This window comes from Elephantulus edwardii, unplaced genomic scaffold (genome assembly GCF_000299155.1).
Source record: "Elephantulus edwardii isolate Elephantulus edwardi_28Jun2011 unplaced genomic scaffold, EleEdw1.0 scaffold00088, whole genome shotgun sequence".
In the NCBI taxonomy this organism is placed as follows: domain Eukaryota; kingdom Metazoa; phylum Chordata; class Mammalia; order Macroscelidea; family Macroscelididae; genus Elephantulus; species Elephantulus edwardii.
This window is the reverse complement of record NW_006399838.1, coordinates 1,423,406-1,434,926: the sequence shown is the minus strand read 5'-3', so window position 1 is coordinate 1,434,926 and position 11,521 is coordinate 1,423,406. Positions and strand designations below refer to the sequence as shown.

The following is an 11,521-nucleotide window of genomic DNA, read 5'->3' as shown; positions in this document are numbered from 1 at the left end:
CTTCAGCCCTCTGCTCCCCCTGCCTTCCCCTTTGGATGCTCATAATGGGGTGTACAATATTTGTCCTTCTGGGACTGAGTTAGTTCACTCAGCATAATGCTCTCCAGTCCCTCTCAAGTTAGAGTACTTTACAACATCATTGCTCCTGCGTGCTGTGTAATGTTCCATCACGTGAATGCATCATAATTTCTCAATCCATTCATTGTGGTTCGACATTTGGGCTGTTTCCATGTTCTTGCGATGGTGAATAATGCTGCTGTGAACATTGATATACAAGTCCCTGTGCCTCAGCTCTCATTTTTTCGAGGTATATTCCAAGCAGTGAAATAACTGGGTCATATGGAATATCTATGTTCAGGCTTTTGAAGAAATGCCAAACTGCCTTCCAGAGTGGTTGCACCATTTTACAATCCAATCAATAGAGTATAAACGTTCCTATCTCTCCACATCCTCTCCAACATTTACTACTTGCTGTCCTGTTAAACGTTACCATTGTTACTGAGGGAGATGGCATTTCATTGTGGTTTTGATTTGCATCTCTGTTATTGCCAGTGATTTTGAGCACTTCTTCATGTGTCTGTTGGCCCTCCAGATGTACTCTTCTGTGAAAATTCTTTCCATGTCTTTTGTCCATTTTCTAATTGTGTTATCAGTCTTTTTCTTGTGGAGGCCCAGGAGTGTTCTGTAAACTTTTGTTACGAGACTCTTGAATGAAATGGTATTACCAAATCCTTATTCCCAGTGAACAGATTGTCATTTCACTGTATTGGAGACAGTTTTTGGTGTGTACAAGGATTTAATTCTTAGAAAGTCCCATCCATCAATTTTATCCACTCCAGACTGAAAATGTCTGGCTGTATTTGGCAGTCTCTTTATACCATAGACTAGGGCATCTAAACTTAATCCTAGTTTGTCTCTGATGAACTTTATGGTTATATGCTTTACATCCAGGTCTCTGATCCACGTTGAGTTATTTTTTTTTTTGTCTATGCTGTGAGATGTGGGGATTCTATATCAGCTTTCTGCAGGTAGTAGTATGGTTTTGCCAGAACCAATTTTTGAAGAAGTTGTCATTTCCCCACTTTATAGGTTTTATTTCTTGTCAAATGTAAGTTGACCATAGATAATTGAGTCCATTTCTAGGTTTTCAATTTCTTTCCATTGATCTATGTGCCTATTCTTGTACCAGTACCATGGTGTTTTGGTTACTACCGCTGTGTAATAAGTTTTGAGATAATAGAGTATTATGTTTCCCACATCATTTTTGTTTTTCGGAAGTGCTTTGCTTATTCAGGTCTATTTTCAAATAAAATTGACTATTTCCCTTTTGATTTCCTTGAAAAATTAATTTGGTATCTGTATTGAGATTGCCTTGAACATGTAGATTGCTTTCAGTAGGATTGTAATTTTCACACTATTGAGTCAACACAATTAACACTCTTGGTACAAGAAGTTAGGAAATCAGGAGACATATTGCACTGGGAAAATCTGCTATTAGTGACCTTTACAGATTATAGGGGAGCAGTGATGTCAATTTGAAGTCTAAGTTGCATGTGATTCAGGCCATAGTCGTTCCAATTACTGGCTATGCATCTGAGACCTGGACAATAAATAAGAATGACAGAAAAATAATTGAGCTGTGGAGTTGGAGATGAGCACTGAACATCCCATGGACAGCCAAGAGAATGAACGGATATGTCTTTGAGAGGGTGCAGCTGGAGTGCTCTTTGGAGGCAAGAATGCTGAGGCTTCACCTCACATATTTTGGACATGTTGCTAGAAGGTGTTATTCCTTGGAAAGGACATGATGTTGGGAAGAGTGGAGGGTCAGTGAGGAAGTGGAAGACCCTCCACGAGGTGGGTTGACACAGTGACTGCTGCACTGGGCTCCTGTTTGTCAGGAAGTGTGAGGATGGTGCAGGACAGAAGCGGGTTCAGATATTTTGTTCATAAAGCCACTATGAGTCATGCTCAACTCAGTGACACTTAATAACAACAATCCATGATCAGGGCACGTTTTTCCTTTCTTTTATTGTGCCTTGCAGAAATGTTCTGTAGTTTTCTTTGTGTAGGTTTTTTCTTTCTCTAGTTAGGTTCACTCCCAAGTGTTTCAGTTTGTGGTTGGCTATTGCAAAAAGTATTGTTTTCCTTTCTAACTATAGAGGAATCCCACTCATTTTTTAAATTGATCTTACATCCTCCCACTCTACTAAATTGTCTTACTAACTCTAACAGTTTTTGATTGAGTCTTTAGAGTTTGACTTTCATTTATAAAATATAGATATTGATCACAAAAATAGATTCCCTCCCTTTGTTACTATCCTTCATATTTTCCCTTATGACTCACTCTTGTCTTGTCTTCTCATCTCCTTTCTTTTCCTGCTTACTCCTTGCCTAGGTCTTATCCATCAACAGGAATCCCAGGACACTTAATTGTGCTCCTATAAAATCTAGATTTAGATCAAGAAGCTGGTGGCCAATATGGAGCAAGGGCACACCTTATGTTTTAAATCAGGAAAGGAGTGCATCAGGAATGAAGCCTTCTCCGTACCTATTCATTCTCAATGCTGAGCAAATAATTTGTGGAGCCAGACTCTATGAAGAGAAATGTAGCATCAGGATCAGAGGAAGATTCAGTAACAGCCTGTTATATAAGTGGCACATGTATGCCACTGGAAGTGACAAGGATTTGAAACATTTACTTCAGAAGATAAAGAACTACAGCCTTCAGTATGGATTACATCTTCACATAAAGAAAACAAAGGTCCTTACTACTGGGCCAGTAGGCAACGTCATGACAGACAGAAAAAAAGATTGAAGTTGTCAATACTTTTGTGTTATTTGATCAACAGTGAACACTCTTGGAAGAGTGTAGAGCAGTTAGGTGACAGAAGATGTATTGCATTGGGGAAGATCCCTGGCAAAGACCTCTCCAGAATCCTGAAGAGCAATGATGTTAGTTTGAAGAATAAATTGCACCTGATTTAGGTGATGGCTTTTTTAAATTACTTGCTACACATCTGAGAACGAGGAAAGGAAAAGGAATGACAGATGAAGAATTGATGCCTTTGGCTTGTGGTGTTGGAGAAGACTACTGAATATGTCCTGGGCTGCCAAACAACAGACACAAATGTCTTGGGGAAAAGCACAGGCAGGGTGCTCCTTGAAGACAAAGATGGTGAAGTTTTGTCTGCCATACTTTGGATATGTTGCTAGGAGAGACTATTCCTTGGACAGGGACATCATGTTTGGAAAGACAGAAGATCAGCTGACGAGAGGGAGACCCCAATGAGATGGATCTACAGTAGCTAGAGCATTGGACTGTCGTGTGCCAGACGTGATGGGAATGGAACAGGATATGACAGGATTCTGATCCATTGTTCAGAGGTACCTATGGGTCATACTGGACTCGGCAGTACCTAACAACAACAGCAGCATCTCTCCACTTACTTATCCCTGGAAATCTGTGTCCAAGTGGAATTCAACAAAGAGTGATGAGCATAGTTAAATCACAATTGTAGCATTTAAATCTAAAAACTTGAGTTATGGTTCTATATCACTGGTGCACAGCAATTTTAGTGAAATAGAATAATTGATAGTTAGATTGGTGTTTTATTAACAATATTAATAACCTTAAAATCTCTTATACATTAGATTGATATTATTTTATTCATTAATTCATTCATTTATTTCTTTTTAAAATAGTGGAAAAAATAGTAGCACGAAGATATGCAGCACATGCTCTGGAGGAAAAAAAGGAAGTTACACAATTATAGCCAGGAAAAGAAAAATATTTTATATCTCCTAATTATTTCATTACCTCAATTTTCTTAGATAGATAGATAGATAGACAGATAAACTAAGTATATAACAGGAAATTTTTCTTTTTATTTAAGAATGGATATTACATGTGATATATAATATAGAACTTAAAAAGTAAGCAAGAGATAATTATCGGTTTTCAACTTTAACTAAAAAGATAAGTCTTAAATATGAGAGAGACATTTACGCTGTGCAAAATTCATCAAGATTCACACTTTGCAAACTGGAATCTTTCTCCACGTGCAAATTAGTGGTGTGAATGTTTGTTCCATATTCAAGAAAACAAAATCAAATGAAGACATTTCAATCTTAAAAGAACCTTCACTTGACAAATTTTTAAGAAGGCTAAAAGATATAATAGCTCAGCCAACTTTTCACGCTTCTATTCCAACTATTTTACTTTAAAGATACAAATAAGAAAAATAATATTTTTAAATATATGCATATACATACACAAGTAAATATTCTAAGCTTTTAAAAAATAATATCAGGAAAATGTGTCTTTTTGAATGCAATGATTTAATGGTTCTTTCAAACTATGATTTATTCCCCTTTATCATGAAGCCTTCCAAGATAATACATAAACATTTCACAATCAATTAAGAATAATCCTAAATGAATGTGTATATTGCTAAACTATGTTCTCAAGATGAGTTTGTCTAACATTAATATTCAAAGAGCTCTGATAGCATAGCGGGCAGTTAACTGTACAGCAAAGCAGCAGCTCAGAGTCGGGGGCAGTGAGAATCTATCACTGGCTTCGTTGGGAGAAGAAGAGTCTTCTGTTAAGAAATCCAGACTCAGAAGCCCAGTAGGGTGTGTATGTAAGTTCAAGTTCCCTCAACTGCAGTAAGTAATAATAGTATCAATAATCCATGGTAATTGAGGTAGGAAGCCAATATGTACTGAAGACATTGATGAAAACACCAGATTCCAAATATTAAAGGAATGTTTGTGGCAGGAAGCTGTGCTGCAATCCCAAAGGGACATGGTTCCAGGTCACCAGCTGCCCCAAGGGAGAAGGATGGACAAGCTCTTCCTGTGTGATTAACTGCCTCAGAAAACTGGCTGGAGGGTCAGCTAGGGTTGGTTTCGACTTTATCACACCAACAACAAACAGCAACAATCAATGACAATTAAAGCAGAAATCCAAACTGTACTGAAGACATTAGTGATAACACTAGACTCCATACATTAAAGGGATGTGACTGTAAGGTTTTGGGGTGGGGTTGGCGGGTGTTAACAGGATTCCTAGTTAGATTCTTCTCATGTGACCAAGCCCAAGGTGGGTGATTTTAATCCACAGCCCTCGGGCTTGGTTTAAACTGGTTTTGGTCAAACATTCATGGTTGCTGTTATGCTGAATACTGTGAGACTGATGTGTCAAATGTGATAATGGTTACCCTTGGTGGACAGTGTTTGGTGGAGCTCCCCAATAAAACAAGCTTGGAAGCAGGAGTGGCATCCACCTCTGAAATAGCTTGCCTCTGCAAACCCTATGAACTTGGAGAAACGATAGAAGTTATACAAGTGTTCAGGTCTTTTGTTCATAGGGTCTCTATGAGTCCTCTTGACTCAACGGCACTTAACAACAACAATTGGCTGCAGGGTTGCTATCATTTGCAGCTAACTTGATGGCAACTAGCCACAAGGACAATATTGTTAATTCTGGATCTAAATATCCTGCATGAGGAGATTTGTTGCAAAGAGTCCTTAGATCTGTTTGATGATCAAGGGTTGACCCTACCAATCGACTCAATAATATGACTTTCCATTTTTTATACATATTTTCTATATTAAACAGATGTTCTAATTGCTAATAAAATGAAAAAATGTGTTTTAAATTCTAATGCATTCATAGTTTGATGTGGCAGTTTGATATTTTCAACAGATACTAAAAATGTGACCGCTATAATGCAAGAGCCTCTGGGGTGAGGGAAATGATTGTGTTAAAAAAGTCGTTCTCCAAAAATTAAAGGCTACTGTCATTGAGGAAAAGAGCCCTGGTAGTACAGTGTGTATCATGTTAGGCTGTTTACTGAAATACCAGTGGTTTAAATTCACTGGGTACTGCAGTGGAGGAATATGACAACCTCCTCCTGTAAGGATTTGTAGCCTCTGAAACCCAGTGAAAAGGGTGACATGGTAATAAGGAATCCAAAGTCAGAGAGTTTGAAGCCACCAACTACTCCACAGGTTAAAGACGGAAAACCTGTTCCTATTCGGCTCACAGCCTCTGAAAAGAGGCTCGGAAGTTAGCTGTGAGTCAGTTCTAACTTGACAGTACGCAACAGCAATGATTTAGAATCAACTCAACAGCAATGATAGATTATGCATGGATGTGTGTTTGACAACTGATTTTCACTTCGGTCTCTCTTTGGCTTTTCTCATGACTAGATTAACATATAAGTTAACAAGTCTGTTGAACAGTTTAGATGTTTGTTTGCAAATAAAGCATATTTTCCTTCTCCTGTGTCTCTTATAATGATTTTAATGCCATTTATAAAGCCATTTTGTAGACTGTTTAGTTGAGGATGCATTTGTAAAAATCGTTACGTTTTCCTTTTCTATCTGATCTTACTCAATCTCGTCCTTATGGAAATGAAATGCTTTCTTTGTGCAAAGGCATTCGACTGTGTGGATCCTTATGATTGTTTTTTAGATTTGTTGAGTTTTTTATTTACTCTTAATAAATCTACTCTTTCTGGGATTTTCTCACTACATATATTCCATAATGCAGGTGTCTGAGATAAGCACTTGTTGATTGTTCATGTTTTCCTATTTAATTTTTCTTGCATAGAAAACTTGAAGCCTAGAGTTATAAGAGGATTAGGTAATGCTGATCAATACACTTAAAAAAAGGATTTATGGTGATAGCATTATTAGAGAATTAACTCAATTAACTCAATACTTGTCCTGATCTTCTTAGAAAATCATAATATTGTGCCAAAGAGATTGTTTACTTTGGGTAAAAAATATTATCCCTTCTTTTCTATTGACTGAAGAATTGAGTAAATAAAAACCTGCCTGTAATAAACTATGTGTTATTTGGCAAGGTTAATGTCTTTGAATTCTTTCTCAAATGAGTAAGGGAATGAATGGGATTTCTGTAAACATTACCTTGATTTGCACAGAGAAAGTGCCTTGGAAGTCCACTATAAACAGTAGTCACTTTTGAATGCAGTTTAACAGAAATGAACAATTTATTGAACATTATTTGTCAGATAGGTTAGTTGAACCAGAAAATTCACCATTTCAGATTATTTAGAATATTTGTTAATTTAAAATTAATGTTTTTCACCTATCACTAGGACATAGTTGATTTTTTTCCTAAAATGAGAGTAACAGTCGTGACTTGATAGGTAAATATCTTTGTAAACTTTAATAGTGGTTGTTATTGTTGTTGTTGTTGTTGTTAAGTGCCGTCGAGCTACTGGCGACTCATAGTGACCCTATGAACTAAAGTCCTCATACCTCTGTGACTTTCATCCTTTCTCCAGGGTCATAGGGTTTCTGGAGGCTATTTACAGAACTGGATGCCACTCCTGCTTCCAAGCTTGTTTCAACCAGGGAGCTCCACCAAACACTGTCCACCATGGGTGACCATCATCACATTTTACACAGCAGTGACAGCGTTCAGCTTCACAGCAACCATATGTTACCTCTGTCCAGCAAGTGGACACACCAGGGTTATACGACCTGGAAGAATGTTTGAAGAAAAACAATGAAAAACAGGCCTTAGGTCTGCGGATTAGTCACCCACCTTTGGCTTGGTAGCATCGCTTTCGGTCCCTATTTCAAGACTTGAGAATACTATTTCTAGATTATATCTACGAAATCGTCACTTTGTTAGTCTTGTTTTGAAGGTGATAATTTATTGAATTTCCTAGTCTGTAAACTTCTCATTAGGAGTCCTATTGTTTTAGTTAAACTACCAACTAAAAGTTCACCTGTTCAAGTCCACCAGCGGCTTTGTAGGAAAAAGGTGATCAGTCTCCTCAACAAACATTTACCACTTTAGAAATCTAAGTGGGGCCATCCTGAGTGGTTAGCTTTGCTTTTGGGGGTTAGTCTTTGTATAAAAGAGCTGTGATATCACTGTAGTTCCTTGTAGTTAAAACTGTCCGTTTCTAACAACAATAACCACCACAACAAAACCATCTGAGTTTTGAACTGACCAACTTATGCTGAGGAGGGAATACAGTGGCAGTCTGTTATGAGAAAGATTTATAGCCTTGGAAGCACTAATGGAAAGTTCTGCTCTGCTTCCATAGGGTTATTTGAGTAAATTAACTCAACCACTGTGTATTTGGGGTTTTGGAATCATTATGGAAGCAGTCCCCAAGTCTTGCTTCTGTGCAGCCACATATTGGGTCCTGAGTTGTCAATCTTCGGTTGTTGTTGTTGAGTGCATCAAGTCGAAACCGAGCCATGGCTGACCCTTCAGTGAGTTTTCAGAAGCAGATCAATCTCACAGGAGGAGATTGCCCATCTTTCTCCCACAGAACATCTGGTGGATTCAAGCCACAGCCCTTTGGCATTGCAAGTCCTTATCACTAGACCACCAGAGGTACCTCTGGTGCAATTTACTGCCTCTGTAAACCCACTTGAGGGTCAGCTATGAGTTGATTCAGATTTAATGGTACATGGCAACAATATTTATGACTTACAGGTTTTATATTAGGTGATAACGGCAGGGACACAATGGTATTTTGTGTCATTACGCTCCGAATAAAAAGAAATATCATGTAAAATATCACTCATTGCTTCAAAGGCAAGCACTGGCTTCATCAATTACAAAAGTAGCTTACCCATGCCTGTTCTCTAACTCAGGGACCATTAAGGTAAGTATTGTTACTGAGCAAATGATGTTTTTCATTTTTAGAATTTGAGTTCTAGACTATGTTAACTGTTTAACAATTATTTAAATTTATACTTTTGTGAGAACATGCTTTATTTTACAGTTTGTTAGAGCCACACTTCTCATCATTATTACTTAAAATCTTTTTATCATCATTGTGTTCTCCATTGTATAGTCTGAAACTGATCTCCTTGTTTTAAAAGGTACTTCCGTAATGTAATGATTTTAAATAGAAAGTGTTTCTTTTTCAGCATCTAAGGAATAAAGTTCAAACCTTTATTTGCATCTATGTTAATGATAGACTCTTTCTGGAATTCCAGGATTTCAGGAAGGTCCTGCAGAGAAACGCTGTGGCTTACATTAGTCTACATAATCCTATAAGAGGCAACTCAAGTCTGCATCCTGTGGCATCTCCTTCTCTTCAGCAACTCATAGCAGAGGTAAGTCTCGCCAATCAATTATTTATAATAGAAATTGACTGTGTACCTTTGCCTTTTCTCTGTGACTCAACATCTCTTGACTTATGACGTTTTTTTAAAAATAAACACAAACAACAAGGTAAAAGGATTTTAAGAAATGCTCTACTGATGAAGTTCCCTCAATATTTCTTCAGCTAATAATTTAAGTTCTAAATTTCATACTTAATTATGAGGGTCCCTTTCAAGGTTAAAGCACTCTAAAGAATTCTCTTTTTTGTGTTAGGTGATGTCACATTGACTCTGACTCACATTGAACCGGTATAAAACAGGTCAAAACTTACTTAATCATGCACCATTGTTACGATCTCTGCTGTGTTTTAGTCCATTGTCCAACTTTCACATACCTTAGGAGCAATTGAAAAAGCGACGTCTTGGATCACGTTTGCGTTAGTCCTTAAAGACTATGTTGAAGAGTTCCCAGACAGCAGATTCTCCCATGCAGCATGTCCTTTCCTTTCTTGATGTGAATGGTGATTGTAGCTTCAAGTAAAATGAAATCCTTGACAACTTCAATCATTCCTTCATCTGTTAGGATTTTGCTGTTGGTTCAGTTGTATTATTTTTTCCTTTCCATTGAAGTTGTAAAAATAATGAATTGTATAGTTGCAAGAAGACAAATGCAACATGTTATTTTTTTCCTTTAAACATTACACTTAACGTCTGTGTATTTTGTGATCTACTCATTGCCTTTGACATTTCATCCACATTTATAATTTTAATAAATATGAGAAATTTCCTATATTTCAACTGCATTATATGTGCCTGAGAGCAAGATTTGTGTCTAGTTTTCAGAATATAATGCTAAGTTAAATATATTTAGAAAATAATTGCTTTAAAAAGAATTTTTTGAAAAAGGAAAACATGTATTTTTATAAAAAGAAACTTGAAAGTACTATTTAGGGTGCCATGGGGAGGAGGGTAGAGGAAACAGTGCAACAATGAATGAATGATAACCCAAAATCTCTGTAAATGTTCATTAAAACTAATAAAATTTAAAAAAAAGAAAACAATGTCTTTGAGTTTTTAAAATAAACTAGTAGAAAATTTAAAAAAAGGTAGATGTAAACAAGATTGAAATTGCCAGTCTTTCTCCTGTGAAGCCACTGTGGACTCAAACTTCCCAGAGATGCATGACCTCTGAGTTAGCAGAATAACTCAGAGCTCTCTATTACATGCATGTAAATTCCTTAAATTGTTATAAGAACTCAAAAAACAGATTCACTTCTGGCCATTTGATTCAATTCATAGTGATTGTCTATTGATTTCTGAAATCATAAATCATTATGGAAAAGAAAGGCCCATATTTCTCCCCCAGCGCAGCCTATGGATTTGAGTTACTAACCTTTTTATTAGCAGTGCAACACATTATGCTCTACTTAGTTCAAGCAAAAAAAAAGTTTAAAATATTGTAAAATAGTAATTAGTAGGTTTTCACAATTAATTACTATGCATTAGAGGGCTGGACAATGAAGAAGGATGATAGGAAAAGAATGAAAGCCTTTAAGTTGTGGTGCTGGAGAAGAGTACTGAACATAGTATAAACTGCCAAGAAAACAAATAAGTCTGTCCTGGAGAAGGTGAAACCAGGTTCTTCCTAGGAGGCAAACATTTTGAAACTGTCTCACATATTTTGGGCATGTTGCCAGAAAGAACTAGTCCTTGGAGAAGGACGTGCTGCTTTGAAGGGTGGAGCATCAGTGAAGGACAGAAAGACCTTAGATGAGATGGATTGACAGTGACTTCAGTAATAAGGGCAGGTGTTAGAGACTGTGAGATTGACTCAGGATAGCATAGGATTCAGAACTAGTGGTCATAGTGTCATTATGAGTTGCAAGTAACTCGATGGTACATAACAACAACAACTATTATTATTGTTGTTGTTGTTGTTGTTGTTGTTATTATGTGATACAGTTGGGTTCCCTATGAGCTAAATGATGAGTTCTCAGTTACCAACTGAAATCCATAGTTCAAAACCATCCAATGGTAAGCATAGGGGAAAAAAGGTCTTGGTGATCTATTTTCTGAAGATTAGTCATTGAAATGATTTACAATCATCGAAATCTTATGGAACACAATTCTATTCTGGAATTGTGTTGTCTAAAGGAACTAGAATCGACTCTATGACAACTAATTTAAATTTCAATTACAGTTTGGTTTTATTGCATAGCTGAATAATTTATGATGTTTATTAGGTACTGAAATGAGGACAGCTCATAACAACTCTGTAAACAACAAATCTGGGCCCTGTCCTATTCTATAATGTCTTCCTCATCCCTAACACACTAGAGTTCATTACTTCAGTCACTATGTCAATACATCTCCTCAATATTCTTCTTCTCTTTTACTGACTCTCCACCTT

General features: G+C 36.9%; 1 protein-coding gene across 1 annotated transcript in view; it reads left to right on the top strand.

Annotated features, from left to right (window-relative positions):
- NAALADL2 (N-acetylated alpha-linked acidic dipeptidase-like 2) overlaps window positions 1-11,521 on the top strand; it is a 1,157,216-nt gene that overhangs the window by 733,235 nt on the left and 412,460 nt on the right. Inside the window, exon 9 of the mRNA XM_006890336.1 lies at window positions 9,004-9,123. Within this exon, the coding sequence (XP_006890398.1) occupies window positions 9,004-9,123 (120 nt within the window). The remainder of the gene's footprint in view (window positions 1-9,003; window positions 9,124-11,521) is intronic.